At 46.4% G+C, this 16,678-nt stretch overlaps 6 protein-coding genes across 6 annotated transcripts; 5 read left to right on the top strand and 1 right to left on the bottom strand.

Moving 5' to 3' along the window:
- Positions 1 to 2,609: 2,609 nt before the first annotated feature.
- C8R40DRAFT_1159556 (FAR-17a/AIG1-like protein) lies at positions 2,610 to 3,571 on the bottom strand (the record flags this gene model as incomplete). The annotated part of the gene is made up of 5 exons (XM_046229897.1): positions 2,610 to 2,722; positions 2,794 to 3,100; positions 3,162 to 3,205; positions 3,282 to 3,346; positions 3,414 to 3,571. The coding sequence occupies 5 exons, from the start codon at positions 3,569 to 3,571 to the stop codon at positions 2,610 to 2,612; spliced, it is 687 nt and encodes a 228-aa protein (XP_046088624.1).
- A 167-nt stretch (positions 3,572 to 3,738) lies between these two features.
- C8R40DRAFT_1094197 (argininosuccinate lyase) lies at positions 3,739 to 5,961 on the top strand. The gene is made up of 8 exons (XM_046227644.1): positions 3,739 to 3,884; positions 4,013 to 4,187; positions 4,269 to 4,520; positions 4,593 to 4,939; positions 5,017 to 5,101; positions 5,180 to 5,323; positions 5,390 to 5,470; positions 5,568 to 5,961. Exons 1-8 carry the CDS (start codon positions 3,820 to 3,822, stop codon positions 5,808 to 5,810), a joined length of 1,392 nt encoding a protein of 463 aa, XP_046088623.1. The 5' UTR covers positions 3,739 to 3,819; the 3' UTR covers positions 5,811 to 5,961.
- A 54-nt stretch (positions 5,962 to 6,015) lies between these two features.
- On the top strand, positions 6,016 to 7,797 carry C8R40DRAFT_900491 (t-SNARE). The gene is made up of 9 exons (XM_046236623.1): positions 6,016 to 6,221; positions 6,284 to 6,315; positions 6,376 to 6,541; positions 6,609 to 6,842; positions 6,914 to 7,022; positions 7,077 to 7,153; positions 7,211 to 7,330; positions 7,382 to 7,467; positions 7,525 to 7,797. Exons 1-9 carry the CDS (start codon positions 6,192 to 6,194, stop codon positions 7,679 to 7,681), a joined length of 1,011 nt encoding a protein of 336 aa, XP_046088622.1. The 5' UTR covers positions 6,016 to 6,191; the 3' UTR covers positions 7,682 to 7,797.
- A 713-nt stretch (positions 7,798 to 8,510) lies between these two features.
- Positions 8,511 to 8,817, top strand: C8R40DRAFT_1039963 (uncharacterized protein; the record flags this gene model as incomplete). Its single annotated transcript, XM_046223875.1, has 2 exons — positions 8,511 to 8,624; positions 8,695 to 8,817. The coding sequence occupies 2 exons, from the start codon at positions 8,511 to 8,513 to the stop codon at positions 8,815 to 8,817; spliced, it is 237 nt and encodes a 78-aa protein (XP_046088621.1).
- Positions 8,818 to 9,372: 555 nt separating this feature from the next.
- On the top strand, positions 9,373 to 11,505 carry C8R40DRAFT_1094180 (aspartate amino-transferase). The gene is made up of 7 exons (XM_046227643.1): positions 9,373 to 9,590; positions 9,642 to 9,678; positions 9,736 to 10,106; positions 10,159 to 10,496; positions 10,554 to 10,706; positions 10,753 to 10,922; positions 10,991 to 11,505. The coding sequence occupies exons 1-7, from the start codon at positions 9,530 to 9,532 to the stop codon at positions 11,145 to 11,147; spliced, it is 1,287 nt and encodes a 428-aa protein (XP_046088620.1). The 5' UTR covers positions 9,373 to 9,529; the 3' UTR covers positions 11,148 to 11,505.
- C8R40DRAFT_900836 (armadillo-type protein) lies at positions 11,188 to 16,121 on the top strand. Its single transcript, XM_046236624.1, has 12 exons — positions 11,188 to 11,505; positions 11,559 to 11,627; positions 11,680 to 12,375; positions 12,435 to 12,496; positions 12,551 to 13,621; positions 13,679 to 13,943; positions 13,997 to 14,145; positions 14,206 to 15,135; positions 15,195 to 15,298; positions 15,359 to 15,519; positions 15,579 to 15,852; positions 15,906 to 16,121. Coding segments are annotated over exons 2-11 (3,690 nt in total). The 5' UTR covers positions 11,188 to 11,505; positions 11,559 to 11,626; the 3' UTR covers positions 15,830 to 15,852; positions 15,906 to 16,121.
- The last annotated feature ends 557 nt before the right edge of the window (positions 16,122 to 16,678 follow it).

The following is a 16,678-nucleotide window of genomic DNA, read 5'->3' as shown; positions in this document are numbered from 1 at the left end:
CAGAGACGCGCACCACAGCCAGGTAGCTCCTCGGCTGAGCAAGAACGTCCTGAGCCAAAACAGGTTCCCGGACCTAGTACTGAGCATCCTACTCCTGAAAATGGAGAACAACCCTCTGTCACTCCCGGTGACGAAGCTAATACCCTGATCAGACTATGTCGGGAAGGGGGAGCTGAATTAATATATTTTCTCATGGCTAAGGCCGTTCCCTTTGAGGGGGAGCTGAAAAGCTCTGAGAACGTCCGTGAATGGACTTACAAGGACATTACTCGCCTACCTAAGGCTGAGCGTGAGGAATGGCTTAAGGCCTGCCAAGAAGAGCTTGAAGCGCTCAAACGGCGTGGTACTTTTGAACTCATGGATCGTCCAGCAGACCGAAAGGTCATTAAGAACCGCTGGGTCTTTGACGTCAAATCTGATGGTCGTAAGAAGGCACGCCTTGTTGTCAAAGGGTTCTCACAAATTGAAGGTCTTGATTATGACCAAGTCTTCTCCCCTGTAGTACGGTTTGAGACTGTTAGACTGTTGCTCGCCTTGACTGCGCTGAACAACTGGTATCTCACTGGACTCGATGTTCGAAATGCCTATCTATATGGCGTCTTACATGAGACTATCTACATGGAACAGCCTGAAGGTTTTCGAATCAAAGGCAAAGAGGATAAAGTCCTCTTACTGCGCAAAGCTCTGTATGGACTGAAACAAGCAGGTCTTGTCTGGTGGCGAACACTGGACTCATACATGAAAACACTCGGCTTCAAACGCCTGAGCTCTGATGCAGGTATTTTTATCCGATGAGGAAAAGATGGCTCTCTAGTCATCGCCATCATCTACGTTGATGACGCACTCTTCGCTGGACCTGACAAGAAACTCGTAGATTCCCTTAAAGGGAAATTCATGTCACACTGGGAATGCAGAGATCTTGGTGAAGCCAAAGAATTCCTTCGCATGCGGATTAATCGTCGTGGCAAAAAGATCTATATTGATCAATGCGCCTACCTTGACAAAGTCCTTAAGCGTTGCGGTATGGAAAATGCTAAAATGGGTGATACACCACTTCCTGCAGGGTTCCAACCCGAACCCACCAAAGGCCAATCGAATTCCGCTCTTCGTAGCAAGTTCCAAATGGTTATTGGTTCCCTTCTCTACCTTATGTTGGGTACACGTCCCGACATCTCCTTTGCTGTTACCAAGCTTGCACAACATGCAGCTAACCCATCTCAAGAGCACCTTAACAAGGCACTCTATATTTGCCGCTACCTCCTAGGTACTAGATCATATGCACTTTGCTATGATGGTGAATCGGGTATCGGTCTCAGCGCTTGGACTGATTCGGATTGGGCTTCCGATCCCTATACACGCCGGTCACAGACTGGATTTTTCATGAAGCTTGCCAATGGCATCTTCTCTTGGACCAGCCATGCGCAGAAGACAATTGCTCACTCGTCTACAGAGGCTGAGTATATGGCATTGTCTGATTGCAGCCGTCAAGTGGTTTGGATCCGTAATCTACTTGAAGAACTAGGCTATAAGCTTGACGCTATTCCTATTGCTGGAGACAATCAAGGATCCATTTTCATGGCATCAAATCCTGTCACTAGCAAGCACTCGAAACACATTGACATCCGGTATCATTATATCCGTGAAGTTGTCGAACGTGGCCTTGTGCAAGTATTCTTCGTAGATGGCAGTAACAACCCTGCAGATCTTTTCACAAAGAATCTTGGGCGTATCAAATTTGAGCTATTCCGCTCAATGCTTGGACTTGAGTTCTACTCGTCCACAAATCCTTAGGCTGTCTGCCCTGCCTGACGCCTACCGCTATTGCTTTGAGCAAAGTACTTTACTGTGCTGCTCAGCAAGGGGGTGTGTTGAACGCGGCTATGCTGTTCACATGCCACTATTATGATCATGTGTTATAATATGTCATATGTAGTCATATCTAGTTATTTACTATATGCGGATTCCTCAGTACTTCCTTATGTAATACTGTCATACAGTTATGTATATAAACAGGCCATATCCTGTACTGGAATCCAACTCGCTTCTCTCTTACTTTTATTGCCTCACTGAGACACTAAGCTCTACTACCAGGTATGGTACTGGAGAGTGTTCCCACTACGCACTCCTTGCCTGCTCAACATGTGGATTACGCGGGTTACGCTAGGTGTGCAGGTTGGGCCACGGGTTGGATTTTGCATGCCACTGAGAGAGAGTTCGGAGGAAGGACTGAGAGTAAAATGGGTTTGGGGGATGGTGGGGGAAAGAAGTTAGGGAAAGGGTAGTCGATTTACCAGGTGAATAAATTGACCTTGTCACCTAGGTCTCAACAACGTTATCATGATTATTTTCGTCGGGCCGTATTGATTTGCGGACATGTTCTGACTTGTTCTTCGTGACTCATAGACAATTTTTCTGATTTGAAGCACTGAGCAAGGACCGAAAGGCTGCACATTGTACATACTTAGCGAGTAATTAGATTACACATTTACAAAGCACACAAATATCATACGTACATGTACTATCCTTTACCCTAGTATGATTCAATATCCTGCAGATAAATACGTACCTCTAATTCTACGCATTCTCAAAAAACAAAAAAAACACTGACACTATGCATGCACCCGATTAATGAGCCAAAATGACGAAAACGCCAACATCCCCGCGCCCACATATATTGCCAGCCGTATTTCGAATGGGTTGTCCGTAAGGAATGGGTAGGGAACTAAAACCCATAAATCAACATCATGCACACACTAACAATGACAATGCAAAAAATAGCAATTGAAAACTTACATCTTCCCCCATTGAACCCCGCACACCTCTCAACCCACCACGCATAGAAAACTGTATACACCACCGAAATACCTGTCCCCCCATACCGAATCTCCTTTCGAGTGTATTTCTTTTCAAATAAAAGGAAATCAGCGAGGAGGGTTAGAGCTGGGACGGCATGGAGGGATAAGTCCATGGGAAGGGGAATACGCAGGAGGGGTTGGGGAGCGTGTGGTGAAGACGAGGGTTCGCCGCTGCCGTTTTGGAGGATTAGTTGGGTGGCGAGGAGGAGGAGGGGCCAATATATTGAGGAGATTGTTATGGAGAGCTGGTATACATGGGGGATGTGAATATGTATGGAAAGTTTAGGGTGGATTGATGTGACATACAGGCATAGCGATTATGAGGAGGATACGTTTAAGGGGTTTGAGGGCTGCGAAAGGAAGGTAATTTTCAGTTAAAGCTTGCAAACCAAAAAGCCGAAACTTCGACTCTGGAACTAGACTCACCATTAACCGAAGGAAACAAATCCATCAACAAACTAATCAAGGTCGTAGCACATGTTATGAACAGCCTACCAATGAATATAAATATATATTAGGGCGTTTTGTGAGAGCGAGCGCGGAATGAAGCGCACGCACCCCTGAATAGTCAGATACTGCAAATGCCCACCGTATTGGGTACTAATAAAAGCGTTTATGGGGAGCTTGGTTAGGTTGTGATACCCGGAAATCATTATCGCTGCAGCGGCGGAATGGAGGAGGATACGGGCTGTACGAAAAGGAGGAGGAGACGCCATTTTTAGTGAATTAATGTTGAATATCGAGGTCTTATTGATAATGAGGTTTGGGGGAGATTGAGACAAGGATTTGTTGCCGTCGTCGTGTGCGCCACGTTATAAAGTAGTTTGAGCGCTTATACAACGTCATGATGGTCATGATGATTATTTTTTGTCGGCCCGTTTTAGCCGTTGACTTTTTCTTCGTGACTCACGCGTTTTCATACTATTAGTCTATCACCAGCTCGACAGCTTGACCTCCTTGGAGAATGGCCAACGAACCGACAAAACAAAAATTATGGGGTGGAAGATTTACGGGGACGACGGATCCGTTGTGCGTGTCTGTTTCTTTCTTGTAATCAATACGGGTTTTTCCAATAACATTCCATCTCATTTTATCCGCCTCATCCCCTCATCTTTCAATCTGTCCATCCCTATCCTCCTTATATGCATTCAATACAGAATGCACACCTTCAACCAATCTCTAGCCTACGACCAAAGAATGCACGCGGCCGATATCAAAGGATCTATCGCCTATGCAAAAGGTTTAAAACGCGTAGGGATACTCACTGAAGACGAGGAAGCTAAAATGATTGCGGGGCTGGAGGCTGTTGGGAAGGAATGGGAAGATGGGACTGTATGTTTAATTATCTCTCTCCCTCCTAGATATTCACACCTCTCGTCACATATTAATTCACATTAATTCGTTCTTCTTCAGTTCGAACCCGCACCAGATGACGAAGACATCCATACCGCCAACGAACGTCGTCTGAGTGAGCTCATTGGTCCTCTCGGAGGAAAGCTACACACCGGACGATCGCGAAACGACCAAGTCGCTACTGACATGCGGTTATGGCTCCTCGAAGAGATCAAGGACGTCGAAAACGGATTGAGAGAGCTTATTCGTGTGATGGTTGAACGGGCGGATAAAGAGAAGGATTATTTGATGCCTGGCTATACTCATTTGCAGGTACATCATATCATAACCATATATCTCATCATACTCTCATCTCCAATCTTTCTTTCTTTCCCCGTTACATAGCGAGGCCAACCAATCCGATGGTCCCACCTCCTCCTCTCCCATGCCTTTTCATTCCGCAACGATCTCGAGCGTCTCCAACAGCTTATTCCCCGAGTCTCCGTATTACCCCTAGGCAGCGGTGCCCTCGCCGGGAACCCTTTCGTCGTCGACCGGGAATTCCTCGCAAAAGAACTGGGGTTTCAATCCGTTGCGGAGAACAGTCTATGGGGTGTCGGAGATCGGGATTTCATCGTGGAGTTTCTTATGTGGAGTAGCTTGGCTATGACTCATATTAGTCGGATGGCGGAGGATTTGATTATTTATTCAACGGCAGAGTTTGGGTTTGTTACGCTGAGTGATGCGTATAGGTATGTGCCCATGAGAGTACCTCGTATCTCTTTCGATCTTTCTTTCCTCTCCGTGTGATTGATGTGGTAGTATCTAGTACTGGCTCAAGTATAATGCCGCAAAAAAAGAATCCAGATTCGCTAGAATTGCTTCGAGGCAAATCTGGTCGTGTCTTTGGAAACGTATGTTTCCCTTGTATCCTTCCATACCCCTTCTACACCCACATCCAAATAATTTTAACTCACACTCTCACACGTTAGATGGCTGGCTTCATCATGACCCTCAAAGGTTTACCCTCAACATACAACAAAGATTTACAGGAAGACAAAGAGCCCTTGTTCGACGCTTTGGTTAACGTCTCCATGTCGTTCAAAATTGCGGAAGGCGTTATTGCTACTCTGGATGTAAGTTTTTGGTTTATAATTGATTTTGAATCTTAGAGATGATTGATTTTTTTCTCATGAATCAAGGTTCACCCAGAAAAGATGCGTAAAGCCTTGACCATGGACGTACTCGCAACAGACCTCGCAGATTATCTCGTTCGCAAAGGAGTCAGTGTTATTATCGTTCGAAAACCACATTCTCTATCTTCTAACGAATAGTATCCATTCACCTTTTGCAATCATTTTTCTTACCTCTTCCACCCAGATCCCCTTCCGCGAAACCCATCACATCTCCGGGCGCGCCGTAGCTCTTGCTGAATCCCGCTCATGTCAACTGAACGAGTTGACGTTGGCGGATTACAAAACCCTCAACGACAAATTCAGCGAAGATGTCCATGAGGTGTTTGATTTTGAGGCTTCGGTGGAACGACGACAGGCGATAGGTGGACCTAGTCGGAAAATGGTAGATAGGCAAATTGCTGTTCTGAGGGAGGCGCTGAGGGGTTGAGGGTGTTGTTTAAGCACCGTACTTACTGATAGGTATCTAAGAATATCTATTTAAATCGATACCGTCTCGTTGAAGAGGCGGCCAGAGTTTTTTTGTTTTGTTTCATCATTCTACCCGGAAAATATGTTGCCCAAAATAGCAATTCTCTGATGGGAAGCGCTGCCGCACTATCCGCCGGTGTTGTTGTTTGTAAATTGGCCTTGATTGCACTGCCATCATCACACGGAACTGAACACCGCCATTAACCCCTTCAAAGGTTTTGACTAACTCTCACCAGTTCAACACCCTTTTCGCAGTCTGCGCTTTCGAAATCTCAGTTGATCTTTTTCTACTGCTCTTCGCTCTAACATTTGACTTTCACCTCTATTCTTTTATAATAACATGGCCAACGACCGCTTAGCAGCGCTGAGGGTTCGTTTTTCTTCTTTTTGTTGAATCATTCCATTCCCATGTATTAACCCTTCTGCTTCTAGGCGCAACAAAGTGGTGCAAGTCAAATGAGTTCGTGAGTACCGGAGACGTGCTTTTCAAGAGTCTACTGTTGTCTCATCTAGCTCTTCTTCAGCAATTCCTATCCGACGCAGGCGTCGGGAGGAGGAGGAGGAGGATATCAATCACGAAGAGCGAATCCATATGCGCAGCAAGACGGAGCCTACGAAATGGCAGATGTCAAAGAATCTACCACAAACCTTTCAGGCGGCACTGACGACATGTCTTCGTTCTACGCAGAGGTCGGTCCTTTAGCTCATCATTTCCCACTCCGTTATCTCAACTCAGTCCACACTTTCTTCAAAAAAGATTTCTTCTTTACAAGACAGTATACGAACTTTCAACGAGAATGTTACCCGAATTGGAGAATTACATTCACGGTCTCTCAATAACACCGACGACGTCTCAGCTCAAAGAAACGCTGCGCAATTGGACGAACTCGTTGCCGACACTTCCGCGCTGAGCGCAACTCTCAAACGCCGGGTCAAAGCTTTGGAGAGAACGGCAGGCTCAGGGAGAGATGGTCAGATTCGCAAGCAACAGGTTCGAGCTCCATGTGCGTCTGCCTGCATTGGAACAATATATTGACTGCGCTGTTGTTCCCCTTCTGAAAGACTGCCCTCGTGAAGTCAAAGTTTGTAGAAGCTATCCAGAACTATCAAAATGTGGAGCAACAATACCGTACTCGTTACAAACAGCGCATGGAGAGACAGTTTAAGATTGGTGAGAAACGATGTTTTCATTTTCGATAGTTTGTGGCCTCATTTGAGGCTTCAGTCAAACCCGACGCTTCGCCGGAGGAAGTCAAAGCAGTTGTTAATGATGATAGTGGAGGTCAAATATTCAGTCAAGCCGTGCGTTGTGTCCGCTTTCGTCCGCTTTTGCCTAATGTCTCACGAGCGGTCTTGTAGTTACTCAACTCGAACCGATACGGCGAGTCACGAGCCGCATATCGTGAAGTCCAGGAGCGTCATGAAGACATCAAGCGTATTGAAAAGACACTTGGTGAACTCGCACAGCTATTCAACGATGTAAGTCCTTTCTTGTTAGTCAATACGTATCTGCTCATCTTCATCACACAGATGAGCGTTCTTGTTGAACAACAAGATGAGACCATACAGAACATTGAAACAACAGCAGCTACCGTTGAGAAAGATACAGAGGCCGGGTATGTGTTCTTTAATAGCTTTATCCCGCGAGCAGATGATCTTACTGTTATCTTCAGACTTAATTACACCGAAAAGGCGGTTGTGTCGGCGCGTGCGGCACGAAAGAAGAGATGGATCTGCTTTATCATCATACTGATCATCCTTGCCATTATCGGAATTGTTGTTGGTGTTGAGGTTGCCCGGAACGTCAATAGTAACAAGAGTAGTTCCTAGATTCCCCTACATCTCTCGCTTGTACATATTCTCCTTCAATCGTGCTTTCTTCTCATTTCGGACTTATGATAATTCGGACTCGTTCTCAGACATTACTATCACAACATACCATTCGCTCTTTCCCTCCGACAAACGTATCACATCCGATTCTTTCTAATACTGCCTTTGGCTCTTTTTTAATCCTTGGTATCTGCCATGCAATGGACGAAAGCCTTGATACCCCTTGAATACCCTAAGTAATATCGGATTGGTATCGGATCTTCGTGGCTGTATGATGGGCCTGGGTCTGCAGGAAAGTCCGACAAAGCCTAAGAATAAGCCCGATTATTGGACAATCAAATTTTTGAGAAATGCAGGAGGCAGCGAGGAAGATCGGATACTCTGCCACGTCGAGGTGGTGAGGAATTCGCGTGTCTAGATCCATGATCTATCAGCCGAGACCCTGCAGTCTTGAGAAAAGATGACATATGTAGATTGCTGGAAATAAACTTTGCGTTAACGCGCTGAACAAGCAGAGAATTCAGATTCAAAAGGAAGAAGAAGGAGCGTTCCAAATTGGGTCAGGTCCGCACAGCCACTGAGTATTGATTACCCCGCACGTGGCGCTTCGAGAGCGATTACGCGTCCACCCTTTATAAAGGGCTATGCCCGTTACTTGCTTACTCTGCTAAAACCCCCCATCTCTCCCCTAGTCGAGTGCTGTACGCTGTCCCTGGATCACCTTCCCCTCAATACTGACTGACGCTTAATCCGCAGACTTTTTACTCCCTCGTCGTGTGCCCCACACTCTTACGCTCTACACATCGAATTACTACTTAAACCATCCACAATGGGAGCCAAGAAACGTTGCCAATTCCAACTCGGCACTGATGACCAATGCAACCTTGCGGCACTGAGAATCGTAGGACAATGTCCTCATTGTAGAGTTCAGTTTTGTGGGGATGTGAGTCATTGTTTCTGCTCTTGGTTTTGGGATTGGACTAATTATATTCACTTTTCTCGTTGTTCCCTAGCATCGACTACCCGAACACCATAGCTGCAACAACCTAGAAGATTGCAGACAGCAGGCATTCGACCGGAACAAGACGAAGCTTGAAAGCGAACGAACTGTTGCTTCGAAGATGGCCACCGCATAGGTCAACCCATCTGTTATGCTGCTATCTCCCTTATTCTCGCTTTGTATCACCCCCCGTTCACGATACCATTCACGATTATTATAACTATGCCGCATATGCCGGCTTTCCTAACGCATTGTTTCATCGCATCAGACACTTATTCTCCCTAATATTTTCCCCATTTTCCTCTCCTCACACATGCATTCGTGCATGCTGGTCTGCGTTTACTCCCTGCCCTGCCAACTTTCTGATGGACCTTCCACATTACTATATGGTTTAGATGGGCCCCAATCTACTTGTAATATGGCGGTAGTAAATGCATTATATGTGTTGTTATGTCACTCGACCTGAAGCTTCTTAAGAGTTGGATCTGACGCAACTTGAAATGGGCACCGTACAATTGGTGGTGTTTGAGCGGTTCTCGAGCGGAAAAGCCTTCGGAGACAACGTAGTACCATGGGGTACCTGAGCCTCGACCCCGCTTTTTCTTATGTCATCATCAGCATAAAAATCGCAAGTTGACCGTTGACGGAAGCACGGAATTTTGTTACCAAGTTCCAGCCCCAACCCCATACCTCACAATCGCCCGACTTTACCCGGTAGGTTTATTAGCTTTCATTATCACGAGCAATCCTGCTCAAAATTTTTTTGTATTTTGCTCGTATCGCTTGCATCTGATTGCATTGACTGCTGTTAAATTGCGCTACATCTTTGCTGTGTATACCCTCTCTATATGACCGATAGACTCAAGCAAGTTTTCAGTCAATTATCCGCTTCATCCAAAATGTCTTCGGGTATGCAGTGAATTCAAAAATTTCTTCGGAGTCATAATTTTCTGTGTGTAGAACTGTGGCAGAATGTCCCTTTGGCCCCTCCGGACAGGTGCGGTACTCTATTTGTGCTCTGGTGTAACAGTCGATAATCAAAGTTCGAAAATAGTATTTTCAAGTTGACTGCAGCATACAAAGCTGATACCTTCGACAAAAAAGTCAATCTTGGAGTTGGCGCGTATCGCGACGACAATGATAAGCCATGGATCCTGCCTGTTGTCAGGAAGGCTGAAGAAATCATTCTGAATACGCCTGCATTGGATCACGAATATCTGCCTATCACTGGTCTCCCCGAGTTTACGATCGCTGCTGCGAAGCTCATCCTTGGGCCTGATTCAAGCGCCATTGCCGAAGGAAGAGTCACTACTGTGCAAACAATTTCTGGAACTGGTGCGAATCATCTAGGAGCTCTGTTCCTGTCACGATTTTATCAGTGGTCGGGAGACAAGAAGGAGGTTTATCTGAGCGATCCGACTTGGGGTGAGAACTCTTCATTTTTGGAATGCACATTTTCACACAATTTGCCACACAGCTAATCATCCCGCGATCTTCAATAACGTCGGTATTGCTTCGCTCTACTATCCTTACTATGATCCCAAAACCATTGGCCTCAATTTTGACGGCTTTCTGTCCTCACTCAAATCCGCGCCTTCCGGCTCCGTATTCCTTATCCATGCTTGTGCTCACAATCCGACTGGTGTTGATCCCACTCGGGATCAATGGGATGCGATTGCTAAAATCATGCTAGATAAGGGTCATTACGGGTTCTTTGATTGTGCATATCAAGGTTTTGCTAGTGGTGATTTGGATAATGATGCCTGGGCCGTTCGATTCTTTGTCGACAAGGGCGTGAACATGTTGATCTGTCAGGTGTGTTATCTGTGACCATTAATAAGTGAAACAAAGTTGAACAAATTACGGTTACAGAGTTTCGCAAAGAACGCCGGCCTCTACGGAGAACGAGTCGGGGCTCTGCATGTCGTTTCACCAAACAAGGAGGCAGCGGAACGTGTCAAAAGCCAGCTATCTGTTCTGCAACGCAGCGAGATAAGCAATCCACCCTCATATGGTGCTCGTATCGTGAGTTTTTCTATCCTGCGAGCATAACTTTTCTAATTAGTTTCAGGTCACTTTGATCCTCAACGATCCCGCACTTTTTGACGAATGGAAGCGCGACATTTCGACCATGGCTGGGCGCATTATTGACATGCGCAAGGAGTTGTTCAAAATTCTAACGGAGGAGTTGCATACGCCCGGGAACTGGGATCACATTGTGAATCAAATCGGGATGTTCAGGTACGTTTCCCCATCCTGATCGGTCGCCCTTCCCCGAGCGGAACTGATATGTGTCTACCTGGTACTAGTTTCACTGGAATAACACCCGAGCAAAGCAAAGCCCTGACAGAGAAGGCTCATATTTATCTGACCGTCAATGGAAGGATAAGTATGACCGGATTAAACCGTAACAACATCCGATACTTTGCTACCTCACTAGATGCGGCTGTGCGAGGTACTTTGTAGGTTAGAGATAGAGGAAAGAAGATTTTAAAATTTTGCAAAGAATTGTACACACACTCCCGCTACTGTCTACATATGTACACTCTGGAGTCTGGAACCTAGAGTACATACGCATAAATCTACGGGAGCTCTGATTGGTTACTATACCTACGGCACCGCCGTCAGTGTGAGAAAGAAAGCGTCATATATATAAATTTTTATCAAAAGCCTTGAGCACATGATATGACCTCATTGACATTTCAATTTTCCCCTTCCGTATTCATCAATTTGGAGCCTGAGTATGTGTTGACTTTTTGTGCCGTTTCCGCCGCCGTTCTGCTCATTCTCGGACAACAAACAAACTGTCGTTGTCGTTCAGACAGTAAGCTTTTCTTTTTTATTTTACTGTGAAGTCCCTAATTTATGTAGATCAAGTTTATGTTGTCCAGCACGTTGTGCCTTGCTGTTTCGTACCTGCGTCATAGCCCGTGTTAACTGTCCAAAGTATTACTTTTATTTCTCTCCGTAACCTTCTGTTTTCTCATGGGCAATCTAGTGTCAAGTACTGGGTCGTCTGCTACTTCGTCTGATGAACATCCACAAACAGATACCTCTTCCAAAGCAAACATGAATTCCACGCTCACTGCTCGTCCGACACATATTACCATGCCACCTTCTCCGTTCTCAAGCATGAACATGGCATATACGCCTTCACCCTCCCATAGGCCTGAAGATCCCTTTGAAAGTCCCATGTTTTCTCCTCTCATCTTTTATACTGCCCCTTCGACGCCTATCGTCGAATCACCGGCCTCTCAGGCGCCACCACAATTCCAGGGCCAGGATCCGAATTCTCCTCCTCTAACGCCCGTGACACACATCGCCATACCTCACGTTCTTCCACCATCTTCACAGTCTCCCTTCTCTCTTCATACTCCACCTAATGGTTATCCCCCTACCATATCTTACCCTTCGCCTAGCTCAATGCCTTCTCCTGAAAATGTAGTGCATTATCCCGCATCGCCGCAAACGACGGATGACTCGTTTCCAGAAACCTCAGAGCCTGTAGATGATACTACTTTAGACGACGAAGGTCTGAGCACTTTGGAGAGGATATATCTTTACTCTCGGAGCAAATCGTCTTTCCATCGGGTCTTCATCGCCAGTGCCCTGCCCGAGTTACTCAAACAGGTGACTCCACATGAGGCGATCGAGTACGTTTTACCGCTATTGAATACTCTGGCGATGGACGACGGTACGTTATGTTTTTTCTTTCCAATCGCGTCACCTGCATCGTTCTAAACCTTCATAAAGACGAGATGGTCAAGGAGGCCTTTTCCTCAAAGTTAGTTACCATCATTTGGTGGTTTTTTACTGTCAGTGTTTCTCTCATCACACTGTCTTCTTATCATAATGATGAATATCATCAGCGTTGTCAATTGACCCCGGGCGACATAGTCGACGAGGACAGTCTGAACCCTCCTGAGTTCCATGATCACGAGGGTATACCGACGATTTCTGTACAGGCTTTCACCCCAATCCTGGGAACATTATTGCTTAGCCCTAACGTATTAGTGGGTGGGGCCACCAGGTATGCTGTCGTTGCTTTATTAGGACGGATAAAACGAGTCAATGCCATGGAATCGAAACCCGGATCGGATTCCCCGAATGTGCAAATTCCTCGTCTTAATGAAGTCGCGAACTCGCAGAATTTTTCGGTTGGCTCCCTTGCGGAAATTGATGATGAAGAAGAAATCGTCATAGGTTACTTCGGTAAAGAAGAGCGCTCTCTTTTTCAGAAGGAGATTCTGTTTCAAGTCGTCGTTGGCATGGGTCGACTCGACAGCGACGAGCTGGATGCTGAATCTACTGGAGAACGAGATCAACATGCGATAGGTAGCTCACCGTCAGATTCTGGTGCTGCATGGCAGACACATACGGGAAGAACGGATTTGGAACCACAAATAGACATTGTCATTGACGAAGCGGAGGCCCCGACTCAGCAGCCACCGCAAGGATTCCAGATTATCAGTCCCCAACGTGAGGCACCCGATACCGAATTAGCTCTCTCCCAAGTGGATGCTAAGGCTATATCACAAACCAACAATCCTTATTTTCCACCGCTTCCATCATCTGGCTTTACACATATTAAAGTCACGTCCAGTGGGTCGCCGATGAGTACATCGAGTTCAGGATCTTCAAGCTCCACTCCTAGCTCGACGACGGACACAAGTGCAAGTGGCTCCGAGTCTAGTTTTTCTCCACATAGCAATATCTCGCCCAGGATATCTACTTCGTCTCCTTCTCCTAATTCTTCATCTAGCTCTACTGCAAGAGCCTCAAGTTCTCCTTCCATGTCCCCACCTCCGCCCTTCCCCACCGGAACCGACACAACCCCGTTCGCCCGGCCAGCTTCTCCTTCGAGCCATCGATCCGACTTTGACATGTTCTCCAGTGGAAGTACTGCTGATCCATTCAACTCCAACTCACCTGTCACACTGGCAAGTCCTTCTGTCGCTTCCGCCTTCCCCATCGCTACTACTGACCTCACGCCGCAGAACGGACTTTCTCCCCCTTCTAGCTATAGACCCGATATTCACGCGTTTCCGCATGAAAGTAATTGGCCTCCCTCCCCATCTCGGTTCCAGCGGCAGGACACAAACGCTTTTGGCGCAAACATCTCAGCTGACGTGTCAATGTCATCGCCGAGCATTAACAGTGACATTCAATCATATGATGAACTTGATGAAGAAGGAGAATACGACCAAGCCACCATTGGTCGTCTTAGTAGCATGAGCCTTGTGGCCGCGGTAGCTGCGAGTGGTAGGCAATATTATATAAATTTGTTCATTTTCCAAGAAAAACTATTTCTACAGGATATTTGGATGATCAGTCAACCGATATTTTCGTGTCCGAGGTTGCGCGTGTTTCTCAGGATCCTGTCTACTGGGTTCGCCGGGAAGCGTGCTTTGCTCTTGGAGCATTAGCCAAGATAGTACCTGCGGAAGTCGTTCAGCTCACCTTAGTGAGTATCTACAAGGCAGTTTTTTTTTCAATATTTTACCAGTGCTAAATATTCGTACAGTTGCGCACGTTACAGACTCTCGTCGTTGACCCAGTACATCACGTCCGGCATTCCTCGCTATTTGCTCTTCCCACTATACTCGGACGTCTCCCGTTAGGTCAGCGACGACAGATGGCTTTGGACATCATCATACCTATGAGCATGGACGAATCAGCTGACGTACGTGCCGGCGTCCTCGAGGCACTCGGAGAGGTCATCTACACGTTTCATGAGGAGGATAAGTTAAAAATAGACCACAATTTTGCTGACACTGAAATGAAGGAGAGTCAGACTCCGCCCGAAGAGTTATTGAAGATGTTCCTTGGACGGACACAGGATCGCCGCATCATAGACGGTCAGCAGCCGCTTGCCTTCGAAGAGGAGGAGCGGGTCAAGCCAGTTAGGCGTATCGTTGACAAACAGAAGGCTTCGGAAGCTTTTTACACCGACCCCAACCGACCCTTAATTTGTGCATTTAATTTCCCCGCTGTCGCGCTGACCGTTGGACGGACACGGTGGGCTTCTACCCTGCGAGATACATATCTGTGGCTCGCTGAAAGCAGTATCCCTGGGGTCAAGCGTACTCTTGCTGCATCTCTGGGAGAAATGGCGAAGATAATAGGCGAAGATCATGCTCAACAGGATCTCTTGCCCGTCTGGGGTAATGCGTTCCGTGTCCCAGAGGATGATGTGCGATTGAAATTGATTGACTGCCTTGCGCCTTTTATTGTCGCACTTCCGCGTAATGGCCGGCTCGAGGTCTTCAATGCGTTACTGGATGCATGGTCTTCGGGAGCCTTCACCTCGTGGCGTGAAAGGGAGGGTATTGCAAAGAGCTTGAATGATCTCTTAAGCGTCGGCGGCTTAGAGGTGACACAGGTAGTCGCAAACTTGTTGATGTACGCATTAGCGGATACAGTGAACACTGTAAGGGAGGCTGCGATAACCAACGTGAGTTTTATGCCTATTTTTCCAACCTACGTCACTGATTCAACAATCAAATCTACTAGCTTCCAGGTCTTTGGATGACGTTCAAGGGCAGGAACTTCCTGGACGGTTTACGTTCTGACTTTTTAGCCATGGCTCGTTCTGAAATATCGCGGAGAAGAATGACGTCTGTATCTTCCATTATCAGCTTAGTCTGCTGAAAGCTCATCTATGGGTCGATTTATAGATACATCGCTTGCCAGCAAGTCCTTCTTCTCCCCAGATCAGAGGGGGGTGATCCTCCAATGAAAATTGATGACGAGCTATGTCGTACTCTCTCATCTCTTGCTTCTGATCACATTGTCGGCGTCCGTATCGGTGTGGCCAGAGTAATTGGGTTCATCAACGGTATGTTATCTGATCCGTGTGTTATGTCACGGTTCATGAGAGCTAAAATTATATCTCAGACCAATTGAGAAAGAACGCCAAGTCGGTTCCTGCATCTCTTGTGGATGTGATCCATGTTCTTTCCCAAGACAGCTCGAATGAAGTAAGGTCATATGTTGCAGACTGCCTCGTCGAGGGTCCTCCAAAGGGTAGTTTGCATTCTGGAAGCTATCAAGAGATTACCAAACTAAGATCCGTGTCTGCCGCTGCGACTGCCTTGACCTTTTCGAGACCGCCTCCTGCACGGAAGATGGTGTCTTTGGCTAGTTGATGACGATTTATCCACCCTCAAATGTGACGTTCACCGTTTTCCGTGTCGAGAACACTTTCGCGAGCTCGAAATTTAGAAGACCCCGCTCCGCGGTCGTGCACTATCAGGGCTTCACCCATTTAGCAAGCCCGATTATGTGGGATGTGCACCGACATGATAACGCGGTTGTTCGTCGACGGTTGTGTTGCGCATAGAGATCCTGCTTCCTTGTGCTTTAGTAATTATTGTACAGATACCGTAATACAGACTTATATATTGGATTATGGATCATGTTACAGCGTGTTCGGAAAATGATGACAATCACGAAACTTTTATCAGCCCATAAAATAAAATAAAATCAAAAGGTACGCGTCGGCTACCGAAGAAAATTTGCCCAAACGAGAAAGCACTTGATGTTGTGCTGATTGCTATTGAAAATCATCCCATACCTAATGGCTATATACAAGTAGAGGTTGTTCCTAAAGCTCCAGAAATAATCCCTAGGATGAGCTGAAGTAGTTCCAGACACCCCACACCCCTCCTGGACCTTTGTGCTATCATTGCAGATGCCCTGCTGCATCTTTCCCTGACTGATCAGGTAAAAATCTCATACAAATGTGCAGTATCCGACGCATAAGCTCGAGTACCTTTTTATTTTATTTTATTTTTTTGAGCGAAAAAAAAATCGCGTCTGTCATCATTTTCCGAACACGCTGTAATATGTATAATGTAGGTAATGTAGACGAAGGAAATGAAGGGGCCATGGTCGCTTGAAGGTTGAACGATGCTGCATCGTAATTCCTGTCCCAGCTTGTGCTGTCGTGTGCACTGTGCATACGAATAGCTTCGACAGGTTATCTAGACGTGGAA

Source organism: Lentinula edodes (genome assembly GCF_021015755.1).
Source record: "Lentinula edodes strain Le(Bin) 0899 ss11 chromosome Unknown C8R40scaffold_9, whole genome shotgun sequence".
In the NCBI taxonomy this organism is placed as follows: Eukaryota; Fungi; Basidiomycota; class Agaricomycetes; order Agaricales; family Omphalotaceae; genus Lentinula; species Lentinula edodes.
This window is presented reverse-complemented; position numbering and strand designations above follow the sequence as displayed.

Excerpts from the sequence above, each read along its gene's own strand:
- C8R40DRAFT_900491 (XM_046236623.1), top strand. The coding sequence starts at position 6,192 with ATGGCCAACGACCGCTTAGCAGCGCTGAGG. Across the intron at positions 6,316-6,375 it reads GGTGCAAGTCAAATGAGTTC|CAATTCCTATCCGACGCAGG; the intron begins GTGAGTACCGGA and ends GCTCTTCTTCAG. Across the intron at positions 6,542-6,608 it reads TGTCTTCGTTCTACGCAGAG|ATTTCTTCTTTACAAGACAG; the intron begins GTCGGTCCTTTA and ends TCTTCAAAAAAG.
- C8R40DRAFT_1094197 (XM_046227644.1), top strand. The coding sequence starts at position 3,820 with ATGGCCAACGAACCGACAAAACAAAAATTATGGGGTGGAAGATTTACG. Across the intron at positions 5,324-5,389 it reads GCGTTATTGCTACTCTGGAT|GTTCACCCAGAAAAGATGCG; the intron begins GTAAGTTTTTGG and ends TCATGAATCAAG. Across the intron at positions 5,471-5,567 it reads ATTATCTCGTTCGCAAAGGA|ATCCCCTTCCGCGAAACCCA; the intron begins GTCAGTGTTATT and ends TCTTCCACCCAG.
- C8R40DRAFT_1094180 (XM_046227643.1), top strand. The coding sequence starts at position 9,530 with ATGACCGATAGACTCAAGCAAGTTTTCAGTCAATTATCCGCTTCATCC. Across the intron at positions 9,591-9,641 it reads TTCATCCAAAATGTCTTCGG|AACTGTGGCAGAATGTCCCT; the intron begins GTATGCAGTGAA and ends TTCTGTGTGTAG. Across the intron at positions 10,923-10,990 it reads AATCAAATCGGGATGTTCAG|TTTCACTGGAATAACACCCG; the intron begins GTACGTTTCCCC and ends ACCTGGTACTAG.
- C8R40DRAFT_900836 (XM_046236624.1), top strand. Across the intron at positions 12,376-12,434 it reads TACTCTGGCGATGGACGACG|ACGAGATGGTCAAGGAGGCC; the intron begins GTACGTTATGTT and ends ACCTTCATAAAG. Across the intron at positions 15,299-15,358 it reads ATATCGCGGAGAAGAATGAC|ATACATCGCTTGCCAGCAAG; the intron begins GTCTGTATCTTC and ends GTCGATTTATAG.